Below are 25,796 nucleotides of genomic sequence, written 5' to 3' on the forward strand. Positions count from 1 at the left end.
CTGCCAGAAACAAGCATTCTAAATGGATTGAAATGGATACATCAAGGAAAATGCTTAGGTTTTAGTATGTCCACTTATTGTATTATCAAACATTGCATAAACAAGCATAGGTAATGTAAACGTCTAAAAAAAACATTTCTACAGATTATTTTTCCAGAGTTAATCTATCTAAAATTTATGTAAATTAATTTCAAAACACTCATTAATGTAGTAGCTAAATAAAAATTAAGTTTCTGATTTGTTAGTGTGGAACCAATCTCAGAAGTGTCACTCTCTGAGGTGAAGAGGCGCATTTTCTCCCAAGTCTGTTGTACTGATTTTCCATGAGCAGACAGACCTGAGCATCATCTACTGGTTAAACACCAGCCATACGATCTGGCAGAAAAGTGATGCTAAGACTGCAAAACACACTTGAAAATGAAGGGAGAAGTTTGCAGAGCTGAACATCTGCGGACAGGTTACTAAATGCAAGCATTTTAAAAATCCCAGGTCATGCCTTGGTGAGCAATAATCAAGCTTCAAGAATACCGGTCTGCCAGGGCTTGCTGTGGTCGAGAGCAGAGTGGAGTATCACTGCAAATCATGTTTGTTACCTGGTACTCCCAAAAGCAGAAATAATGTCATAGGTGATCTTGTAAAAATCTTTTATTGATAGTTCACCACATCTATCCTTTTACAAATTAATTCTTATATTGTGTGTAGACAGTTAGCACTTGTGGTTATAACTTAGGATGAAATACACGGAAGAACAAACCTTTGTGATGTTGCCATTTCACAAGAACCTGTGGTTTACAGTTGGATCTATTTTTTGAAAAGCCAGAAAGAACTGAAAGCTCTGCACCTACCCTCTAGCTTTTAAAGTGGTTTCATGTGCTGGCTGGGAGTGTTCTAGGTGCATTGGGAGCTGTGTAAGCAGTATTCATGTATTTAGACACTATCTGTGTTTTAAAGGCATATTTAAAGGTGTGATAACTTCCTGTCTTTTCATTATACTTCCTCTTGCTTTGTTTCTCACATTCCTACAAAGTTATAAAAAATTATAATTCAAAAACTATTTGCTTCTTAATAAAGTTTCTAAATCTCTCTAGAGAAAGGTGGTGGAGAAAAGAGCTGCTACATGTCCAAAGGGCATGTGACAGTGACAAGAGCTCAGCTAGCAGCAGAGACCAGCCAGAGAAACCTCTGTACCAGTTGCAAAGAGATGTGCGTTTGCTGGCAAAAAATTGAAAAACATTTTTGAAGAGACAAATTTACTTAAAAGTCATCCCTAATTACAAGGTTTCAAATTCTGGAAGGGTTTAGCTACTCTAGTGATTGACTGAAAAGTGGTGGTCAGAGTAGAGGAAAACTTGAATGTTAACCAAATACTGTCAGTAATTTACAGGTAGAATTTACCTTGGTCATCGTAATATTTCCTTTTGCTTATGATCTCATAATTTAGACCTTTTGTGTCTTGCTGATTTCCTTGACTTCCTCATGGTCCAGTAGCCATCATCATCAACCACAAATGTAGCTCTATTGTTGTAATTTATTTAGCATCATACACCACATTACCCTGCTATATACTACACAAATGCAACCAAAAATGCCAACAAATTTACTGTTTACTTACGTATAAAGGTAACAAATCCTTACAGGCAGAGGAAGGAAAATAGATTAAGTCAAAAATAACCAATTCACAGGTAAAACTTGCTAGAAGAATGCATCCCACTTGTTGGACACAGATATGGTGATCCATGGAGTGATGATAAACCATACTCTTGTTTTTTCCTTCCTTCCTTCTTCCCAAACCACCACAGCTCATTGCTTAAGTTGTCAACCCAAGTGCTGCATCCTTTGATGCCTGACCATTAGAGGTGCTGAGCATACAGACTCCTTTGAAGCCATGTATTTCAGGTTCAAAACCTCAGAAGAAGAGTCAGTGCTTTTTGCTTTGTACTTTGAAAAATTCTTAGTTACTTAAAGTATGCCATTGCGGCATCTGAACTCTTTAATCTTTACCACCCAAGAATGACAAGGCAAATACTGCTGCAATGTCTAAACCATCTTTCCAATATCCTTTTGAAAGAAGTGATCAGATATATTGAAGTTGAACAGCTTCTTCCATTAATGGTCTTTCCCTTTACAATTTTTTTAAATGTTTAAACTTTGGAAGGCTTATAGCATGATGAGCTATTCAATTTATTTTCTGCATATTGCTGAGTGATGAAGTCCTAAGTAGTTTCTCACACTCTATTCTGTTCCAGTTCTTTGAACAGAAGGCTATTGAAGTCAGGCTATTATAATGAGGCAGCAATATCAAATACCAAATTTTTCTCTTTCATATCATACCAAGTGGGAACTCTAAATGTGATACTGTAAAAATTACCATATGCTCGTAAGTACTGAGCAAAAGTGCTGGCTTGGTTTTAGAAATTTTTCAGAGCACACAAGAACCTAGAATTTCACCTCTGCTCCTGAATTAAAAACAGTCCTCTTAAAATGCAAAAGTCTGCTTTTCTTTTTTCCTTCTAACCAGAGAGCTGACATTGGCTGTGTATCTACCACAATTAAAAACACAGCTTACAAATCAGCTATAAAAGCAGTTTGCTTTATGTCCAGCAAACTTTCCCTCCACAATGCTGCCTAGTGGACAGCCTGTCCAGGAATGCCTGGTCATTATAACTCATGAGATCAGCATGGCCACAGAGATTTTGCTTAAAGTGTGCTGGAAGTTATTCCTCCATGTGTGTGATATGGCAATGGGTGAGTTAAATCTTTGGGGCAATTTTGGGGTTGCTGTTAACCAATAACATAAAATAATCCATTGCTTTCCTTCGAAAACCACCTCCTGGCACATGGTTCATTTTACCCAGCTGTGATTACCTTAAAATTGAATATATAATTTAAGACAGTCATCTGGACCGTCTTCACAGTGAACAGAGATCCTATAGGAAATAATTCATTTTCCTTAGGTGTGATGTCTGAGATAAGAATGGTCAATCACTCACCTTTCTCCATGATGTACAGTAGAAACATGGAAGACTCTCAGACTGGAGCCTTAACTTATATATTTGGCTACATTTAAGTGTGAAAAATCCATCCTTAGTGCTTCATGTGCAATTATATCCTGAAGAAATTCTGTTCTAAACAATCACTCCGAATAGAAGAGATGTTTATATTCATTTGTCACTTCTCTAGCTGCTCTGAAATAAAATCTAACTCTACTGACTGGTGACAGAGGAGACAGCATTTTCCAGTTAAGAAAAAATCTGGTCTTGCATTCAGAAATATAGTCATATGACATCTGTACTATACATCATATAAAATATGTCAAGTTTCCTACATGGGAATGAAAAAGAAAGGGCCTTTATACATTTTTTCTGTTCTTCGATATAGGGTAAGCAGTCTGATTTGCTTATTCAGGCTTTGGCTGAGCTGATCTTGTATCTCCCCGGTTCATCACACAGTATCAGCTTTTATACAAAACTTGAGTTATCATAGTTTGCTCTCTATCTTTGTGGCTTCTGATTTACGGAAAGCAGGATATGGTCAAACAATAATTTAGCATATAGATCAAAGAAATATTACATGCTTGCATACATGTCTGAAAATTAATCTAAATTATGTTTTTTACTGAAATAAAATGGAAGCATGAATACTATTCTATTACATCTCTTCTTTGCAGCAAGAATGTTGTTGGATACAGAGTAGAAGTAGTTAACAAATAAATGGCCCAACATACCTGTTACTATTACCTATGGAAAAAATGTGGGCATTTAAAATATTCTTAGCTACCTAAGCAAATTAAACAGTTCAGTCCTGCAGCTCAGTTCTTCTTTTGCTTTCTTTTCCCTCCCCCACATCTAAGCAAACCACCTCCTGCCAGGGAAGGTACTTCCCAGCAGAACACTGAACCTGTTGACCAAGAAAGGGAGACTTGGGATTTTAGCACTTACAGAGTGGGATTTAAACTTCTGTTTGTCATAGAGTTTTATACATATGTATTCTTAAACATAATAGTCATATGCACTTGCTTACAAGGAAATAAATAAAACAATGTATGAATCTGCAAACTAACGTTCTGCCAACAACTCAACTTCGCCCATGCACAAGTAGGGAAAAGCCAATATTACAAGTTACTTCTAAAATTTCCATTTAAGCGATATATTATGGTTATGGATAAAATGGAAATCCGAGTTTAATCTGTAAGGCTGTATTTGTATGGTACTTCTGCATAACGTATCTCTCCTCAATAGATGCTCTCTTGCTCTTTCAGACTTTTTGGGTTTCCTCTCACCATCACTATCCAAATTTATTGTCATTATTGTTATATGAAAGACAGCTCCATTGCCTTGTGGACTATATATAACCAGTTCACTAAAAGAGTTTACTTAAAACACTGGCTATACAGAGAAATAATTCAACTGCTCATCCACCTTTCAAATTAACGTTTGTGGTACCATATTTAGTACCCCTACAGCAGAGCAGAGTGACTCATGCATCTAATGACATGAAGTATATATGGGTGTTGGAGGGGAACCAAGTCATCAGCTTGTTAAAGTAGCTGGGACAGCAAACGTGTGAGGAGGGATCTTACTTGACAAACATAATCAGCTGTTTTTCCCAGTATAGTTAGTATGAGTTCTAAAGCTGATTTGATAAAGAAAATATACTCTTTTCTGCTAAAATGTTGTTTCTGATCTTTTGATCTCACATGCCTTTAGAGAGACTAAAATAGTATTCGCCAGCAGTGAGGATATATAAAAGTGTACCAGATTATTTCTGGGTTACCATACACCCTGCGCTATTTTACATGTCCTCTTCAGGACACTCCTATAATCAAGGTCTCAGATCTCTCTGAGCAGTGTATTCCAAACCAGAGGCTGAGAATGCAGCCCTCAAATTCTGCATGGCTTAACCTATGGAAAAGAGCTGTTAGTAATGTTAGCAAAGGACTGCAGAGACGTAAAGGAGGTGTATTAACTACACAATCCTTCAATGTGTATGAAAATCAAATTAATTTGTAGTCAAGTATTTCATTTTATCATGGGCATAGTTCAGAGAGATTTCACTAGAAACATTACTTTTACATAAAATTGTCAATTTAAATTGCTGTGTAAAATAATTTTACAAAATTCTCTCTTCCTTGCCGTCACAGTTTTACTTAGAGAAGACCTTTAAATGCTGACACTGCAAATCCGCCTCCAGGATTGTTTTACTTCAGGTAAAACTGTAAATTATGCATTTGTTTATTGACAAAAAGTGGTTTAATTAAAATTGATTTTAGATAGGTTCAAAACAAACTTATTTGTGCACACATATAAATTGATTTACAACTAGCTCAAAAAAACTTAGACTTTAGTAAGAATAAGCTGATTACAAGCTAGTATAAATGTGTTCACAATGGAGCTTGCAATGGTCTGATTAAGGTAAACTTTACATAGAGATTATTTTTAAATTAGTGGAATTTCTGCATGTACCTCCAAGCCATCAATCAGATCAGGGCAATAAGTAAGCCATGGCACATCTAATTATTGTTGTCGCTGATGTTTTAGATTCTATTATCGTTACTACGGTAGAAGCAAGATTTACCAGTTAAGAATCTATTATTCTAGGCTGTGAATACATACACAATTAAAAGATAGCATGTGCCACAAAGAACTCAGAGTTAGCATCTCTTTTGCAGAATTTAGCCTGCCCTAAACTTTTGCTGAAAGCAAAACTATTAATCTTTATCTTTAGAAAAATGCTAACTTTACAAAACTGCAGACTTATTTTAAATAGTTTAAATGTCACTGAAAAACAGTGAGAGGTGGCTGTTATTTTCCATGAAAAAAATGCTTCTGTTTTCTGACTAGCTCTGGTACCAATAAACAAAAGTACTCTTTACCAGCTCTGCTTTTGGTTAATGTGTCATGGGTTGGCCATTGACATATCTTGCAGAATAAATACATTATTCGATGAATCCTTGAAATACACTCAGGAGTCTTTTATGCCCCCAACAATTCAGTGGGAACTTTACCACTGACTTCAACAGTTGAGGTTAAACCTATTCTGAACACGTCTGAAAATTCTCAATAGAACGGATTGACATGGAACACTTGAGCATTGTATTTCATGAAGCTTTTTAGGTACCTGGCAGACAGAGCTTTACCGGATAAATACTCTGAAGAATATGTGCTAGAAACCCACTGCTGTAAAAACCTTCACTAATAAAACTGTTGCACAGTAAGTATAGTACTACACCTGAGACATGAATCCTGTATTCACAATGACATTAATGCATATAGTGGGTAATATACATTCACACGTACTTCTTTGTACCCGAAAGAAAAATCTATGTACACCTTTAAGGTTGTGCTGACATGTGGGCGTTGCCTGATTTTAACCCTTTATTTATTTAAGATGGCACTAGCAGTGTGAAAATGTAATAGTTCTAGGTCTTGTCACTCTGATTCTTCCAATTATTTGTTCTCCATCAGTTTCACCAGAAAAAGGAAAATAAGCAGGGGTGCTTACCCAAAAAATACAAGCAAAGATGAAGACATCACTAGCAGGATTCTGGCAGAAATCAAGAATGGAAACTAGCCAGACTGACAGGATTATAACAGCACTTTGACAGAAGAAAGACCAATATTTCTATGAGGAGGATTGGTTTTTGGCCACTCTGTGACAAATACCAGGGTTAACGGCACAGATTTGTGAATGATTTGGCCTTAAGACCATGGGGTATTGTTCCATAATATTATTGCGAAGAAATAACGTTCATTCAACAAGGTTATGAAAGAGCATTTGAGGACAGTGACTCACAGACATGGGGAGGTGACCTTTTAAAAACATAGAAGGGGGCTTTGAAAGCGACCCGTTACAAAAGCTAGAAATAAGGAATCTTAGAGAGGAAGACAGGGTAAAGAAGTAGGCATTAAGAGACAAAACAAAATAATGAAAAAATCTTGGGATATTTGAAGTCAAATGGAAGAAAACATTGTTTCAGTAGCATCCCAGAGGTGCGGTGGCACACTTCAGTGATATTTGTACATAATAATGCTAAGGAAAATGGGCACAGGAAATCAGGGGAGGATGATTCATCTTGTATTGAATCCAGGAAGGGACAAAAGTTGCTGTTCTTGGTGAAAATGAAAAGGAGGAAGTAAAAGTATGTCATGATTGGGGTCTATTTTTCATAATAGATTATAGCTGTATTCAAAAGGAGGAAGTTGATGTTTTTTCTGACTTATTCTGAGCAACCAATAAAGGTATTCGAAAAGTTTCCAAATGAGGTAACAGTGGATTTCAATTACTTGGATACCAATTAGAAAAACAATATGGCAGGACAAAAAAGGTCCACCAAGTTCTTGTAATATTTTAGGGATGGTCTTTTGCTTCACGGGACAGAGGAAGTAATCAGAGGCATTAGCAACTCGGATTGCATGACAAGTAGGGAGGAAATCATTTCGATTTTAAAGGCAGAAGGTAAAGTGGGTGAAAGTGATGATGACACGTTTTACCAAATAGGCTTCCCTGCTCTAAGAGAAAGAGGAAGAAAAAGCACGATCACCCTGCCAACTATGGACTGCATTGTTATATAGAAATAGCTAAACTAGCTTTAATCAAGCCAGTCTTGGTACTAAAATCATGCTCATCATAACAGCATGCCATTCTATATGAGTTAATTAACCTCCTTTCTGTATGGTCTAGGCCTGAGCTCAGTCATTTAAAGCTAACCTAGATTTTCTGCAGAGAACAATAGACTCATTTTTAATTAAACATACAATAGCAAGCTATCTTGATGAGAACAAAAGGAAGCAGGGGAAGCTTAAGTAGACTGTGTTAACATCACATTAAGAGCTCTTCAAGGACTTGGAAAAAAAAAAGTCACAATAAGCGGGCACAACTGAAGAGTAACATAAAAGAATATGAATAAAAGAATAAAATTACAAAGCCTACAGTACAAAATGAGTGACAGGTAAAAAGGAGTATAAAGGGCAACAAGAAAATTTTCTGGAAATACATTAGAAGTGTCCAGATGCTTAGTTAAATTTATCTTACCATAGAGTTTAAAGAAGGATTGAGTTTAATCTATTTAAATTGTATATATTCAAGTTAGTAGGGCCTGAAGAATTTTACTTAATAATAGAGCAAAAATAATTTCTGAGTTCCTAAGATACTATATGGGTTCAAGGAGACTAGAAAAGGATAAAGAAAGTAGGTCCAAAGCTATCCAGATTAATTTTGATCCCAGTGGATACTCTAGGAGAAATTCTATGATGAAGAGGTTAGCATAAGTTGGTCAGGAACAGTTGCTCTCACACTAGTCCAATGCCTTCTTTTTTTTACAATCAATTTCACTCATTCAGTAGAAAAAGATAAAACAGTAAGTATCATAGATCTTGAGTTTAGTAAAATTTAGACACTGTCCCATGACAGTTTCATTAAAACAAAAATCAAAGGAAATACAGTCTTAATGAAACCACCCACCAATTGGTGTCCTGCCTTCAAAAATCAAAGTTGGAGAGCATTTTCTGTGAGATCCCATAAGAATCTGTTATTATTTCAGTTGTACTGAATATTTCCATTAGTGATCTGCAAGACACAACAGAATAAAGACATATGAAAAAATCTGGTTTTCACCAACCTGGGAGCTAGAAGACAGAATCAGATTTCAAAAGTAGTTTCATAACTTGATAAACATCTAAAGTTAGCAGCATGAAATCATCAAGGCTAGGACAAGCATTATACCTGAGAAGAACTTAAACATACAACATAAAATTCGGAGAGCTAGGTGGCAATATGTTAGAAGAGGTTCTAAGAGGAGGCTTCTGTCATGAGAAGAAAAGCAAGTTATTTCTGGGATGTATTTATAGATGCTTCTGTCATGAGAAGAAAAGCAAGTTATTTCTGGGATGTATTTATAGATGTTTCTGTCATGTGCAATACATGCGACATAATTACTGCGTTGATGCCTCAACTGGACAACTATAAGGGGCTTAATACCTTAGGAAAAAGGTCATACTGGAAAGAAGTCAGAGTAAAGTTTTAAGAATAAACCACTTACGAGTGCATTCTGTGAGGAAAGTGAACAAAATTGTTTAGCCTATGAGAAGATGACATACATATCTGCACATACAAACGATTGTATAAATGAATAAATACATATTTACACATGCATATTTATTAAAATATATGTGAACAAAGTAACAAATATTGTCTGTTTCCACTGGGAGTATGACAACAAAGAATGCGGCAAGGAAAATTCAGGTTGGATACTTGACAAATATATATTCATAAATACAGTTAGACATTTGTACAAGCTACATGCAAGTGTTGCAGATTTCGTTCAAACAGGTGCTTTTACAAATGGATTAGACGAAAGTTCTTGCAGATGGTACCACTGGTTTTCAAATGGTGATCTGTTGCCTCTTTAGATTCTGTGAACTACTCCTAAGAGGTCTCTGAAAGACAATTACCAAAAGCAAACCTCTTCTCAGTATATACACTTCTTGTATTCATGTTTATGGGTTCACAAATTGAAAATGTTTGAGTAACACTGATCACCACATACCTGATTCAGTCTCAGTGCAGAGATTGGATTAGACAATCTCTTGAGGCCCGCAAGCATATAATACTTTTTATTCCTATGTGAAAAATTACATCCCATCTGTGAATCGATTTTTTTACTTATAAAAATGCAAATAGCAGTATTTTTCTACCTCACAAGAGATCGTGTCAGTAAACATATTATAAATTGTTCAGACACAGTGGCAGTTATATGAACTAAAGTGTTTTATATGAACTAAGGGATTTTATTTACCTCCCCCTCCCATGGAAGTATTTTTAGGGTTTGAACACCTGACAGAACTTCACCTCCTGCCCGGGCAGCATCTGTCTCACGTATTACAGGCAGAAGCAACCTCACTGCAACATTATATATACGATTTTAATTTAAATGCAGGTAAATAAGGCTCTTTCACAAAGTAATGACGTGCGTCCTTCCCTCTGCACACACACGATGGTTTCTGGGCGGGCATCACCATCGCTGTCCGTCCTCGGACGCGGCCCACAGGCCGGGCCCCCAGTCACCCCGGGCCCCCAGGGGCCGCGTTTCCACACCCGGCCCCTGCTGCTGTGGGCTGAAGACACGGGTGGCACCTTCGTACCAGCAACAATAAAACCAGAACGGCAGAAGCTTTAAGGAAAGGAAAGGAGGGAGGGTGTGTGGGCGGCCGCGTTCCCGTGGTGAGCCCCCCCCAAGGCAGCCCGGCTGCCCCAGCCCAGGCCTCGCCGCCCCGGAGGCCCTAAAGGGCCGCAGAGACGTCGCAAGCCAGGAAAAAACGCAGAGTTCTTGGTGCCGTCCGGCTCCCTTTCCTCGACTGCTTGTGCCACCTTCCCCCGCCTACCCGGCGCTAAAAACAGGGCGGGCGCCCCCGGCCGGACCTGCCAGACCGGCTGCCTGCGGCCGCGGGCCGGCCCGCTCTCCCCGCCTCCCTGCGGCGCGGCGCGGCCTGGCCTGGCCTGGCGTGCTGTGGCGGCGACGGCACCGAGGCCGGGCGGCTCCATGGCTTTCATCCGCAAGCGGCGGCTAGAGCGGGAGCTGTACTCCAAGGAGAGGTGAGCGGCTCGGGCCCGGCCTCCCCCCGCTCGGCCTCGGCCCCCGCGGCAGGGGCGGGGGGTGGGGGCACCTCCCGCGGGGCAGCGCCGGCCTCGCCCGCTCCCTCGCCGGGGAGAGGGACCCGCTTCCCCTGAACCCCGGTCTTCCCCCTCCGCCGGGGCGGCCGGGCCCTCCGAGGCGGGGAGGCGGAGGGCCCGGCGGGGCGCCGCGGGCGGTGGGGCCGCCTCCAGGGAGGGAGCCGGCCCCGGCGGAGCGGCGGGACCAGAGGCCAGATACTGTGCTGGGCTTCACCCTCCTTGTTGTTACAGTTGTAACCAAATGGCTGGTGATTCCTGAGAGTTAAGGCTGAAACGGCTGTAAAGCGGACCTTGGAACATGTGAATGTCTCTCGCCTTGTGTAAACTGCATGAAATAGCATCTGGAGATTTTTATATATTTGTTCTCAGTTCTGTTAGTGCCATGGAGTCAAAGCTCTGCATCACTGTAGATGGAGTTTATTTTTTTTTTTTTCCCCTGAACATTATAATCAGCATATTGTCATCCCTTAAATTGCGGACTGTGCTGGCTCTTCAAAGTGTTAAATACAATAACCCCATTCCTGCTTTCTGACTGTAATCTCTATTTTGTGTTGCTGTGGCTAACCGAACATACAAGAAAGGCGTATCACACATGCTTGAGTACCTTGTGAATTTGCTCTCTTATTTTCAGCCACTGTCTGGCTTGCTTTTACATGGCTTATCTGCATCTGGGTTGTCACAAAGTTTCAAAACCCTTTACAATATTAATATTGCCATGTAGGAAGTTGGTATGAGGTGAGAGCAATAGGTCAGCGTGGGTCACACAGTGGAGGGACACGGGTGGTTTCTCTGGGGGGAGCAGGGCTCCCCATTTGCCTCCTGCTGCAGGAATTTGGGAGCCAGCAGCAGAGGGTCTGGACTGCGGACTGGTCCAGTTCCAGCCCTGGGCAAATCCCTGATGCAGGTCTGCGCAGCGCTGTTTCTTGTTGCTGAGAAAACCGCATGACAAAGAGCTCGGCTCACTTTGTCCATATAAATTCTGATTCATAGCCGTTCAGCCTGTAAAGCTGTTACAGCTTTTGAAGTGTTTTTGAACCACAGGCACATTCTGGATCACTTTTTGTCTTGTATATCTTCTCCTTGTTGCTTTTGGGAGCTGCTGTGGTTTCAGTCATGTCTGAGGGGCTGGAGGGAGAATGGAAGAACTTGTTGTATAGAAGGAAAAGAGAAGGATTTTTAATTTTGAAGTAAAAAATCTTAAGTATAGTAAAAGCTAGAAGAATGACTATAATAGCTCTGTTAATAATTTAATATAAATAGTTGTTTGTTTTTTGTTTGTTTGTTTTTTTTTAAGGTGAGAAAAAGGTCAAAATTCATCAGACTTGTCCCAAAGAACCCAAGTGGGATCAAAATCTCTTCTAAAAAGCCCTGAAAACACACCTAACATATCAATGTCTGCAGATCAGCATTACTGCAATTATTGAAGGTCTCTAATGATAAATATTTTTCTTTGCTCATATTTGGAAGCATTTTAGGATCTTATTATTTGAGTTTGTAATTTGAGCACTTCATGAAAGATGAGTCTTGTTCTCATTTGCACTGGCAGCTTGTCCTATCTAAAGTTCTGCAAACTCATTTCTGTGTTTATTTCTCTTGCCTAACTATCGTTATTTGTGTAAAGGAAAAGCAAATTTTTATATGTTTTGTACCCTATATGAGGTCTTTTCCCCTCCCACTCTTCCTATGCTTTTCTAGATTAGGCCATCTTAAAAACATTTAAGGGATTTAAAAGGTTTTGGGTTCTGAAGTATCAAATGAGAAATATAAAATTCTATTTCCTGTTTTCCTTAGTGTCCTGTCTTAAACAGCAAAAAAAAAAAAACAAACACCAAAACAACCAACAAAACAAAAAAAAAAAAGAAAAACAACAACAAAAAACAAATGACAATCACAAAAACAAACAAACCCAAAGCAAACAAAAAAAAATGAGCTCTTTATATCATTTAATGGAAGGAATAGCCTCTGAGAACTTTTCTCTTTGCCTTCTTGCTGGGTAGTTGTTAGAGAAACACCAATTCTTGCTTCAGAGCTTCTCTTGATTTTCATAATCTTGGTGTAAATATTTCCAAGTGAGATGATCAGGACTCTCTGAGGCTTTTTGGCAACTGCATTTCATGTGTGGTTTGGTTTTTTATTTGCTTGTTTGGGTCTTTTGTTGTTGTTATTTGTACATTGCTTTCTACAAAACTGTAAGCTATGAAAGTTCTGAGAGTACTGTGAAACTTAGTAGGCAAAAAGTTAATCTTCTTATGCAGTTGCTTTGAGGGGAAGGAAGATCAGATTGGTTTTAAGTGACCTGAAAAAAATCATTTCCTCTTAACTAGTTGGACTGCTATAATGTCTGGTTACATAAGCCTGCTTTTCTGACTATATGCAGTTTTTTAGAAGAAAACAAGAAAATACTGAAATGTCCTCTGTGTGCACACTGCGAACACGCAGCAGGTTGTATTTTACATGTGATGGAGCAAATCTATGTCCCTACTGAGCAGGGTTCATCCTGGCAGGAATTTTCCCTTCAAATTCATCTGATTTGGTAGACATTTATTTCACTTTGCCCAAGTGTTCAGAGTAAAGAAAGGTGAGTTATTATGTCCCTTTTTAATTAGTGTTGTGTGCATGCTTACATAATTTAGTCTTCAAAATATTCAGTATTCATGAGTAAGAATCCTTTTTTAAAAGCAATTTTAGTTGCAAAACTTCCAGTTAAATTATGTGGTGTTTGACTCAGGTTGTTGCTTTCTTTACTAATCAAGTTCTTGGTTCTGTTGGCACTGTGCCCAAGCACGGCCAAGTCAAACACTTGGTACAGAGACTCTCTTTATAATGTAGTTCTGCTGGTTTGTCTTGCACGCTGCTGGGATTCCTATTCGAGGGGTTCATCTCTTCTGGGAACGTTGCTCATACAAAGCAACTTACTGGCAGGATGTGGGTCTTGCGGGTGGATCTTTTGCATGATGGTCACTTGGGTGTTTTGGTAGTTAGTTTTTTTTTTTTTAAATCTGTAGCCTGTTTTTGCGCCATTGGGACAAAATATACATAATGAAGGCTTTTATTCAAACATCAGCAAATGAGTCCTACAGCTGGTCTATAGAAACTTTGCTCTTATTAGTAGGGGGTTTAATTTTAGCATTGGTTTTACATATCTATGGGCTGCTGCTGTATTAGGCTGGCCTGCTTTTTCATCCCTGGCAATGTCCTTCCCTTAACAGGGTTGTATTTTCAGTGTCGTGTCAAGTGGTTGTGTAGTGTGTTGGATCAACCACTTGAAATCCTTGTGTTCCAGTAGATTTCCAGCATGTACTTTTCTGATGAAGTGATGTAAATTATAAAAATTCAATTAAAGATTAAGAATTTAAAGCAAGATCAATGGAGCCCCTTCTCCTCTGAATGGTATAAATGGGATTTTTCCAAGACACTGGTTCCCACACATCAATGCCTGTGTCTGATTTCAACAAGTTTAGTGCTCCAGTTGGTGGGTGATGTTGGTATATAAAATAAATTGTAGGTTTGTTGGATTTTTTTTTTTTCCAGCCATGTTGTTGGATCTCAGATGAGATCTTTTCAGACTGAAGTACAGAGGGGCATGCACATCAAGCAAAGTAACAAGAAAATTCTAAAGTAGACTAAGCCTGATATAACCCTCTTTACTTGGAGTACATTTTATAGCATCTTGGCAGGACTTAGAGAACCCAGGCTGTCATTTGTGAAGTATGATTCACTTCTTTGTTGTATCCTATGAACAATGCTAGGAATGTTTGGGTACCATTTGGGTTCCCAAACATTGTGTATAGGGGATGACAATCTATAAGGTGAAGTTTTGCATGTGTTTTCCTGCTACTTAGTGTTATGCCTAGTTTTGCTATGCGTCTTGGGTTCTTGACTCATATTCCTCAGCCCTTTCCTGATTGGCAATTATAGGGGAGCTTTTTGAAAAAGCAAAAATAAACAAGACACTTTTAACTTTTTATTTAGAAAAGAGCAACCTTAGTTCTTCACTGCTTGGTTCATTTACCAGCCTTACCTGCCTTACCTGTGGTAACCCTATCTTTCTGCTGCTGTACATTGTTTTTGTTGGCAAGGTGCTTGCCTTTTTGGTTTTTTCTTCCCCTGAAGCTGCTTCTCAAACCAATACTGGTTCCCTTCACAAGAAAATACCTTCTATATCAGTTCCATATGAATTTTTCAGGTTTTCTTAATACATTTTTTCTAGGACGATGCAAAGACAAGAATTTGAAATAAGTCTTCAAGCAAAATTTTATTAGCATGGTTTAATTTACCTCTCACCTTAAGTGCTGGTCCTTACCTTTTAAGCTCAAACAGCTCCATCATACATTATTAAGAGATTAACTCTTTACCAGGTTTTGTATACTTCCAGCACTGGCTGGGAATTGAAGATGTTCCAACACAGAAGCTTTTAGGGCCTTCATGAAAGTTATCTGGGAGATGGGTATGACCATGTTATACTGATTATCCACAGCCTCTCCTCTGCCCCCAACATACACCACCAGACGGACTGACACAGCTGTGGCAGAACAATCTTACTTCTCTTTCAGACCTGGGAAAGTCCTTGTGTTCTTTAAAGTTGTCTTGTTTTTTTTCCATCTATGTGAGTTGTTATAACAGAGTTCTCTTACATACCATGCTCATCTCTCCTCCCCCCCCGCCCCGCCAGCTTCTTCTGCTGTCGATTATAGAATAGATACACAGTTTGCATTGAGAGCTGTAACATCGTAAGTGCCTTTACAGCCACCCAAGAGCTCAAGGCTCTCCCCTGGTGGCAGCGGTGCTACCAATTCACTTCATCCTGGAAAGTGAAACTGCTTCATTCTCAGCGTCTCTGACAGCAGAGCTGCTGCTCAGGCTTGCTGCCCTCTGACGGGTAAGGTCTCGTTTCTTGGCCACCTTGTTCTGCCTTTGACCCCTTCACATTGTGCCACCTCTGGTAGTTCTTGCTTTCCATGGACTAATTGAGGTTACTAAACTCCTGCAGAACTGTCTTGAGGAAACTCCACAGCACTGAACAGAAGCTTGTGTTCTGATCTGTCTGCTAATGTGGAAACTGCTTCAGTCAGAAGGGGGTGGTCTCCACAACTCTGAGTAGTTTTTGAGGCATTACGGGTTGGTAGGCTGTGTTGGGCCAATGAAGCTACTGAAATATTATTTTTTTCCTTAAGTTCCAATTTTCAAGTGATGACATGTTTTAAGAAAATAACTTCTCAGAAGTTTTCTGAAAACCTGTTTGCTATTGGCAAGACTTTGAGGATAAAAGAGCAGACTGTTAAGAAGAAATAATGTAAGGCATTGAACATCTTTTGAACTCTTACCCTTTGCAGGTGCTGTCATGGGGTTTGAGCTTTATTTGAAAGTCTTGTCTAATTTGTCTCTCTTTGTCATTTTCAAAATAATATATTGTTATGTTTTTTTAAAAAAGCAGTCTAGTATGTCAAGTTCAATATACAAGAGAAAATGATAAATGATCCCTGAAGACATGACTCTGGCTTACTAACCTGATAAGTATGTTGCAAGCTATTAAATAGCATGGTGACCAAAAAATTTGTGAACATAAACCTGTGAAATGTGTCTTTATTAGGAAGCTCGTGTGAAAGTATCCTGTAATACACTTTAAGATGGGAGTTTTATTGCTTGATTTCAAAGGTTTTTGCGTCAACAGATAATTCAGTTTCTTTCCAAGAGAACATATAATATTACCCTTCTCTAAGTAGATTTTTAATAGATGCTGATTAAATAATTTATACTTGGGAAGTTTCAAGTAACAATTGGGTTATACATTTTGAAAATGGATAAAAATGAACCACCTGATGATGCTAAGAAAAATATCTCAAACTTTATTCTTTTCTGTTTGCCTGAAACAGAGTAGTTTCTGATACTTGATTATTACTGCATTATAGGAATAAAGTGTTGGAGAGCAGCAGGCACATGCAGGAGATCCCTTTGCTTTTTTATTAAAAACCATGACTGTTTGTCTTAGAACCAGAACTGTTTTTTTTCAGATATTAGTTCTTGCTGATAATTTAAAAGGACCAAAAAACAGACTTTTTCATTTGAGGTATGATAGTATTTTAGTACATTTCCCAGTTAATATTTATGATTTGCTTTGGGGAGAAAAAAAGATATTTTAATAGAGTTCCTTTGGGGGGTGGGAATGGAAGTGGCAACTGCATTAATGAGGTCGTCCAGCCCTTGTCACTTGAAGACCACTTTGTCTGACTAATTGCTGAGTTCGAGGGTTGGGGTCAGACTCAAGGCTGGGAACAGGCTTTCTTAGTCTTCCTTGACTTGACATTGGCTTTGTGATCCAGGCTGTTCTTCCAGGGCGGTGTGGCAGGTCGCAGGCTTACAGTGTGTGCTGTTAATTACACAGCACAGGGAGCAGTACAACTGCTCAGTGGCTGAAGATCAAAATACAGCTCTTAACTGTTACAGATTCAATCAGTTTCTTGTACAGGGTGTCATGCATTCACTTCCTACTGTGTGGTGTGGGTTTTTTTGTTTCTGTGGGGTTTTTTTTGTTTTGTTTGTGTTTGTGGGTTTTTTTTTCTTCTGTCATGCATAAAATAAATAAATTACTATTTTAGATCGATACTAAGTGTGTGTAACAAACTCCTGTTGTAGGACTATGCAGCAGTTGATAGTTACACATTTTGTATGTCAGTCATCTTGATATCACAAGAGTCTTTGGAATACCTTCTTTAGCTCTTTGGAAGACAGCCTTAAGTCCAGCTGCTTAGTTTGACGTTGAAGATCCCATTGCTTAAATTGTATAGCTATTGTGATTGAATTCCTGTTATTTTCAGGCCTTTACAACACTGTGTTTACCTGCTGATGGAACACACCAGGGACTGATATGTTCCCTTGCTAGCTGTAAATACTTGTTAAACCTCCTGGTGGGCCTGAAGTATCATCCTGTCCAGTGACGGCTTGCAGGAGGGACCCTGTTTTTACAATAACTATCAGTGGCTCCACTCACTTTCATGGAAGAAGTCTGTTCTGTGAAGAAAAAAAGCTCTGACTGTAGTAACATCTGATGAAACTTGACTTTTCCTTTTTTTGACAACCCTCTGGGTCATTAACACAAACAAATGAATTTAAATACATATGCTGTCAGGACTGATACAAGTTGAGAAATTCCAGATATCATGCTTCATAATCTCCAAGGTTCATAATCAGCAGTAACTTGAATTGGTCTAGATTTGTTAGCCAAACACAACCAGAGGTTGAGATGCAAGTTTGAAAATTTTGATTCTACTTAGGGTATTCTAACTAGAATTTGAAAACTTTCTCGTAGAAACTAAGGTGAAGATTAACTATTGTCATGAGCAGCTGAAAGAGATCAGCAAGGGAAAAAGAAATGTGAAAAGCTCCAGGGAGTTGTAACACAGTGACAGTATCATGAAAAAGAGTGCAACATGGAATTGATCTGTGTCTGCAAGCAGTTGGACTCTAGGAAAAAGACCAGCAACGTTTCTTATTAGCTTATGATCTTCTTCCTGGCAAACATGCAGACAGTGACATCATATGGTTTGAGGGCTACTGTATGGCCAAGAAAGGTGGAATTTTGAAAGGTGCGGGTTTTGTGACAGAATCTTTGGACAGGCCATAAGTTTATCCCAATTGTAATGGATACTTGAGGAGATCAGAGACTGAAGATTGTGTTTGTGGAGATTTGATGTCTGACTCTGTCCACTTGCAGAAGTGACTCGTTGCAGCCTGAAAGATAGGAAAATGCAGTTAGCATAGATGCATTTGCAAGTAGGAGAGTAGCAACAAGCACAGAAATGCTTGTAAGAGACTGCAGAACCACCTAGAAGGTTCTCTGAAGAGCATGGGGGGAAGATAAAATGTGGAAAATACACGTGGCTTATGTGATGTGCAATGTTTGGAGGAAAATGCTGTAAGAGCTGCCAGCACTACAACCCTTTTTCATGACAGCAATGCTTAGATCAGAAAGTGAGTATGGGAGTGGGAGGTTGCTGGTGTCCACCAAGGTATTCTACAGCAATGCTGTCTCTGTAAAACTGGTTAGTGAGTAGACATGTGGAAGAGACAGGAAGACTAATAGCAAATGGTGAAGTGAATACTGCCAGTGAATATATGTAAAAACAAAGAAACATATAGTTTCCCATGGTACCTAGTTAGCCTATCTGAAGAATTTACCTTGAGTTTTTTTCATGTACTTTGTGCGTTATATTTTTTTTTTTTTTCATGAAGTCATTGGATTCAGCAGGAGTGAAGACAACGCCAAGGGAAATGTACCTCAAATCTTTCCCAGTAGCCCATGGCTTCGGATTTTGGGAAGATGAATTGATGTATAAAGTGTTGTGTATAAAGACAGAACAGTTTCTAGGGGATGGTTATTCTGAAAGGTTTGAAAGAGAACTCTCTTGGTTTATGTGTTTTTTGGCTTATGCAAGTATGATGTAGTTACTGTGAATAACAGAAGCAATGTTTTGATGTAAAAACAGCCTATCTTGAACATATGAAGGGTTCCTGCATTTACCAGAAACTTGAGAGTCATCACTAGTGCTGCCAGCAGGTGAATTTGGGAAAAATGTCAGGAATTTGTCAAAAGAAAAGGTGGAGACAAAGAGCCCAAGAATGAAGAATTTCAGAAATACGTTCAGTTGAAGAGGATTTTTTTTTTTTCAAACAAATCTGGGTATTACCTTTGTTCTTAACTTTTTTATTTAAATATTTTGGCTTGTGGATAATAAGCTGAATATATATGCTTATATACTAGAAAGAAAAACATACTGATGGTAAATTGCTCTTTATCCTAACACAGCTTTATTAAAAAGCTTTCAAGGTGTGGTAGGACTTACTAAACCAGAGGTTGCAAAATCCCAGAAATTTTAAGTTTGTCCCAGGTGATTTCAACTAGATGATTTGTTGAAAAATGGGATTTAAAAGTAACTGTGTGGAAGTTGCTATGGTTTCATATTCCTCTCCCCACTTAGCTTGTAGACTGCTCCTAGTGAAGCTTTTTTTCCTCCAAATGCAGAGCTAGACCTTCTATTTTAGCTTCCTGAAAGTGAGTGATCAAAATAAATGTGAAAAGAATGACTGGCTACTTCAAAGGCACCAAGGACTCAGAAACCTGGAAATTCAGTTTACACCTGTTGACAGGACATGCTTTCATAAGTGGCAGTAAGCTTGAAGAACAGACTTGTACGAGAAACAGAAGGCAAGTGAAGTTATTGTCTTCTGGGAAAAGATACGTGAAGGATACATTAATATCTCCATTGGAAACTGGAGATATTCAAGAACCATACAACAGCAGCCACTGGGGTAGAGGCTGAAGAGACTTTTTGAGATTTGTGTTGAATTTTCTTTAGTTTCCTATGGCATATACTGCTCTAACTCATATATTTTCTAGCATTTTAACATCATTTGTTTCTCAGTGACATCACAAAGTGTCTGTTTTCAAGAGGGGAGAGGAAAAAATAATACGGTTTTGAAAAAGAAGTGGAGTGTTAGGACAAAGTGCCTTGGAGACATACAAGCAGTTTTGAGTATACAAACCCACTGTTACTTGTAGTTACAATAAACCTTTATATGTTGCGTTTAATATAACAGACACAACACATCTTACATGAACAAGACGTATTTTCCAATAATGCTATGTTGTTTTTTTTTTCTATTGTGAAATATGCTATTTAGTACATTGAGTTCATTTTGTGAACTCTTGACATGTTCACCGCTATTTGAATACCACACTGGGGACACTTGGCATTTATTGGCATTGTCATGGGCATTTCTTGTGAAGCACATCACAAACACAGTACTAAAAGCTCAAAGCGTGGATATGAATAAATACTAAGTACTTCTGCAGATCAGGCCAGTGCTGCACACAAGCTGTTGTACGTCCAGCTGAAGTGATATAATATGTTTCTGCTCCTCCTGCTGTGCCAACTTTGAAAAAGTTAATTTAAATTAATACATTCTTGAGGTGTGGGGTATATGACAGAAGACTTCCCGAACACTTGATAGATTTTATTAAGAACATTCACTTTGATGGTGTTTTCTTTTTGAATAAATAATATTTGTTTATTTCTAGGTTTTCATTGCTTCTTCTTAACCTGGAAGAATATTACTTTGAACAGCACACAGCTAATCATATTATAAACAAAGGCTGCAGAGATGAAAGGTGTGAAACTTTTACATACATTCACTTACTGGAATTGTTCTAATCCCATGTGTATCTAACACATACACAACTACTTTATTTTTTATTGTTCGTTTTAGAAAATTCAGAGGCTCTCTAAAAATCTGTTCAAAGTCAATCATTTTTGAACCTGATGACAATATCCAACCCATTATCAAGGTAAGCAGTGCAAACTTAACATTTCTTGGTAACTTAAGATTGTCTTTAAAAATCTTTTTAAGAAAGAGTATGTATTTTTGTAACGTGTTGCAGATACCACTGAGAGACTGCATTAGTATAAAAGCCCCAGAAGACAATGAAACAAGTAACCCTTTTACACGGTATGTGAATTTGAGTTACTGTATGTGTGTTTAATTCTTCTTAAAGCTGAAACACCCAACTCTTCAAATATCTTATTTACCTTTTAGGGATACATCTGGAAGGTTTTCTGTTGTGTGTAATCAGGTAAGACCTGTATGTAACAGATTCTTGATGTATAAATGAGTGAGGTAACATTCTTTAATGGTATCTTTCTCGAAGCTGGAGTCTTAGGGTGGGGGGTTAACTGGAAACGGAGCCAATTAGTGTCAAAGACTTAACATTAATGTGAAGCTATTGATGGTAGAAATTTCAAACTGTTAATGACTTCATGAAGTCATTAATATGATAAAGTGAGCTTTTTGCACTGTGCATTTTATAATGGAGCTCAGGGCAATTTTAGAATTGAATGAAAAAGGAGGATAGACTCAAATTAAACTGATTATTAATCATCATTTTGACCTTGCTATATTGCTTTCTTCTACTTTCTGTGGTGTGTAATGGCCAAGCCATCTTGACCTTGTGATTCAACTTTGTGAAAACATTGGACTCTTGCTCTATGTCCACCAAATAAGTATGAGAAGTTGTCCTGAAATCTGGATTCAAGTTTCATTCATGAGTTGTGGCTAACTTTGATATGTTCATGCTTAATTTTAAGCAAGGGATTATATTTCAAGCTTTGGTAAAGTGCAGCTGATAGGTGTTCCAAAGCTGTAAAAGTTTCAAAAAAACTGTTCGTGTTTTAATTTCAGGAAAAAACAGAGCTGAGGTGGGAAATATCCTTTTAAACATTCTAACATATTTGTAAAATCTGTCTTTAGTAATACCTAAAATTGATACCCTTGCTCAGTTAGGTACTGCTGCAGTTCAAAATGAACTCAAGGGTTTAGTATTGTCTATGCTGGAGAAGTCTGTGAACTGTGTTAATTCAATTTTGCAACAGCTTCTGTGCAAAGTATTGTGTAGTCAAGTTTTCTTGTCTTGGCAGTTTTTTTTTTGTGTACTGAGTGTTTTTTAAAAGGTATTTCTAATTGTTCCATGCATTTGTTCCACCATACATCAGTAGAGTATGTTCTGAAGAACAAATAATGATAAAAATATCTAATTGGAAAGGAGAATTAACTTTGAAAGTGGCAAGTGTGGTTAGCACCCTCCACTAACATCCCCACCCCCTCATCATGTGTGGTTTGCCAGTCGTCCTTCTGGGTCTGGGGAAACGTTCTAAAGTAGTTTGATGGCATGATACATGCTGGTATTTTGTATAAAAGGCAGAGGGACTTTTGAGGGTGAAGTACTGGCTGGTTGTACTTACGATAAATCACTACCTAATTATGAATGTTTTTTTCTAAGTAGAATTTCTGCCTTGTAGGAAACTGCATGTAACAAATAATTGAAACATCTTAAACGTGTTCGCCGTTTCCTTGGGCTCAAGACAGTATGCATAGCTGGATAAGAAGCTTCACTTTATGTAACAGACAACTTAGAAACTAATGGCTATATAATACAGCAAATGGAAATAATAATTGGAGATGATTTCAGTATTTTTTTCTCAAGATAAAATTGGGGAAAAATCCTCCAAAATAGGAAATTAATACATTATGCTAAAGTTTTTGCTCGTTCCATATTTTTTTGTTTTCATTGTCTACTTTTTCATGTAATTTGGGGCTCTCAGCATAGAAAAATGTTTAATTATCCTGCAGAAGAGTGACCTGAGTGTAAAGCAGGTGTCTGATTCATATTCTCCTATGACCTGATTCAGGTCTGTACAAGCTGATGTCAGATGAAGGGCACTAATTGCCATTATTTTTTAATGTAGCACTTAGAGGCATGCTGAGCTTGTCTGAGCGTACCGCTCATGTTCTTCTGGCTGGATGGTTCTGTGAGGGGTTGTTTGGTGACGGCTGGCTCTGCTGTCCGCTGTTGGCACATGGGAAGGCTTGTGGGATGTGGGAAGGCTGAACATGCCAGAAGGCCTTTGACCAGAAAATGGTACAGCATGTGCTCTCTTGAGAGTTTAATATTTGCTCTTGGTTTGAGGCTGCTGCCACAACACCTTGGAGTGGAGAACCGCAGGCGTGGTGCCAGCTGTAGGAAGTAAACTGAGGTACCCAAAAAGGCCCTTTCATTGGCCAAGTCTCTTGGGCCATGGAGTAGAAGACTCTCTGGTAACACAGTCCAGTGTGTTTTGTGCAGTTCAGAAACAATCCTGAGTCTTATACTCAGGCCTGAGATTTGACAAATTTGAGCTGCTCTATGAACAGAGCAAAGCCATGACTGACTTCTGCCTGGTCATCTTTCAGACAACATATAGTAAGACAATATCTACAAATCAATGTTTGAACAGTCAGGCCTTTCTATAGGAGTTGAGAGAATGTTCTGAAGAAGAGATTGGTTTTATGTGGGTTTTGGGGAGGGGAGATCCTCTCAGCATCAGAGAAATAAAACTGTTCAAAAATATGCTGCTGGATGAGAGGGGAAATCTGGTGTTTGTGTTGGTTGGAACTGGAAGTGAAAGGTCTGGCAGTGGAAGAAAGGGTTCATTTGAGAAGGTTTACAAAATAGTTTATGTTGTGAGTTACCCTTGTGGGGTAAGGGTCAGAATCCTAAGGGCATGAGCTACCAGAAGAAAAGAGGGGGAGGATCCTCCCATTGAGTGGGGTTAGACCAATCTCTGTGCTTATTTGCTTTAATCTTGCGAATCCTCAGAGGTCATATGATTAGAATAAAAACCCACTAATAAACTGCCTAGGTAAGTAAGCATCTGAACTACAGATGCTTGTGGTTAGCTGCTATAAAAGGTCATTGTTTTTCGGCAGGTTATCTGGGGTAACCAAAGCAAGATACTGCAACCAGTGTTTTGCTTGCTTAAACAGCATTCTTAGCTTTGTCTTTATCAGTACTTCTGATTTATTTTGTTATTTTTTTAAGGATTGAAACTGTAACATCTCTTGCTCTTTCAGGTTTTTCTCATTAAAGAAAGAAATATTATTGCACCCTATAAAACAGTAAGAGTAAGTATATATTTTTTGCCATTCTTAGCAAACTAATGTTCTGCAAGGATTCATGGTCTTATTTCTGAAAGAGTAAGATAATTATCATTTGAGGAATACATTAAACATTAAAAAAAAAACCCCACAAAAGTAATTGAAAGTAATTGTTCATATTGATAAAACGAGTATCTGAATTCCTTCATAATAGGTTTGTGATATTTCTTGGAGGACATACTGCAGACTTGGCATTTGCTATTTACCTTGATGTGCAGCTCTGTGGGCTCAACAGTCACAGCTGGCTGCTGGTATTTCAGTGGACACCACATCCTGGCTAAATGGGTTCTGCTCACACCCGATTGGAGAGATTGCTAACTGATATTTCCCAGCTGAGTGCTTCACAGTTCAAAGAAATGGCAGAGAGGGCTGCTGACATCAGAAATCAGACCCTAGTTCTTGTTGCTTTCTGCTGATGAAGCTTCTGAGCCTGGAGGCCTCAAGGCATAGAAGGCATAGGTGCTTTTCACATAGAATGCAAGATGGGTTAAGACACAAACACGAAATGAAAATGCAGAGTCATTAAACACCAACTTTTTTTGCCCAAGAATTAAAACAAAATTATATTTCTCAATGTACTTGTTCAAGTAAAAAATTTCAAGAATGATGGAGACCATAAATTTTCATTTCTTTAATGAACAGAAAAGAAGCAAGAGATTATGTCTGCTCTTTCAACGACTGCTTTGCGTTGTTTTTGTGATAAGATTTGTATCTGAAATAGGCCTTTTTATTTTCTTTGTTTACTCTATGCCATTAATTCTTCATGTGTTGAACCTGTTTTCTAGCCCTATTTTCTGCTTTGTCTCCATGTGCAAAAATTTTGACAAGACAGGAAAAAATAAAAGAATCAAAAGGGCTATTTGAAAGGCTTTTCACTCTGTTCTCTCCTAAGTCAAGATTCATTCATACCTAAAACATTTCTGACAGTCAACCATTAGATTTACTTCACAAAAGTGCAGCTATGTTTCTGCGTATTAAAACAAGAAATCTAGCTTGCCTTCGATCATTTCAGATTTTTTTTTCCTGTTTCTGCTAAATATCTTCTACTTGAATCATTGCCAGTTCCAGGTGCATCAGTGAGTGTTGGAATTTGGGAGTACATTTTATCTTCCATGTCTGGCATTGATTGTTTCAAATCAGTTACAAAATAGCGAGCTATTGTCTTTGCATATGGCTGGAGAGCTATAGCAAGAACTGCTCACAAAAGCTTTTAGATGGTTGGTTGTGAGTAATCCCTGTAGACCATCCACTAGTGTTTCTGAGGGCCATGCTTTCTCTGTGGAAGGAAAATGGTGCTCTGGGTGAAATGTTACAAGGCTTTTGTCTAAATTGCTACTGAATTTCTTGTCTCCCTTTACTCCAGCTCCATTTGCTTTCTGAAGCGTGCTTTCCACGGGAATTGCTGTCAGTTCAGCTCAGATCACATACGTTACACTGAAGATCACCTAGATTTCTATGCCTTCTTTCTTTCAGTTTTAAATTAATCCAAATGTATCCACTGATCAGTATCTTGATGTAGACTTACTGATCACCTTTTTTTTTCTTTGGAAGTCTAGCCTGAGAAATTACAAAACCCTACAGAAATGTTTTGATACAATTTTATA

The 25,796-nt window shown here is 38.5% G+C and overlaps 1 protein-coding gene and 1 long non-coding RNA gene across 2 annotated transcripts in view; one reads left to right on the forward strand and one right to left on the reverse strand.

Moving 5' to 3' along the window:
- Window positions 1-9,206: 9,206 nt before the first annotated feature.
- Window positions 9,207-10,549, reverse strand: LOC309435615. Its single transcript, XR_014183201.1, has 3 exons — window positions 10,380-10,549; window positions 9,545-9,617; window positions 9,207-9,434 (listed from the first exon to the last, which is right to left on the reverse strand). It is a non-coding gene; the product is annotated as an uncharacterized lncRNA (long non-coding RNA).
- Window positions 10,262-25,796, forward strand: part of NSMAF (neutral sphingomyelinase activation associated factor) — a 39,579-nt gene continuing 24,044 nt past the window's right edge. Inside the window, exons 1-6 of the mRNA XM_082044075.1 lie at window positions 10,262-10,590; window positions 20,744-20,833; window positions 20,932-21,010; window positions 21,104-21,171; window positions 21,259-21,295; window positions 24,109-24,159. Of these exons, the coding sequence (XP_081900201.1) occupies window positions 10,538-10,590; window positions 20,744-20,833; window positions 20,932-21,010; window positions 21,104-21,171; window positions 21,259-21,295; window positions 24,109-24,159 (378 nt within the window). The 5' untranslated portion in view covers window positions 10,262-10,537. The remainder of the gene's footprint in view (window positions 10,591-20,743; window positions 20,834-20,931; window positions 21,011-21,103; window positions 21,172-21,258; window positions 21,296-24,108; window positions 24,160-25,796) is intronic.

This window comes from Streptopelia decaocto (genome assembly GCF_964273445.1).
Source record: "Streptopelia decaocto genome assembly, chromosome: 2".
NCBI classification, from domain to species: domain Eukaryota; kingdom Metazoa; phylum Chordata; class Aves; order Columbiformes; family Columbidae; genus Streptopelia; species Streptopelia decaocto.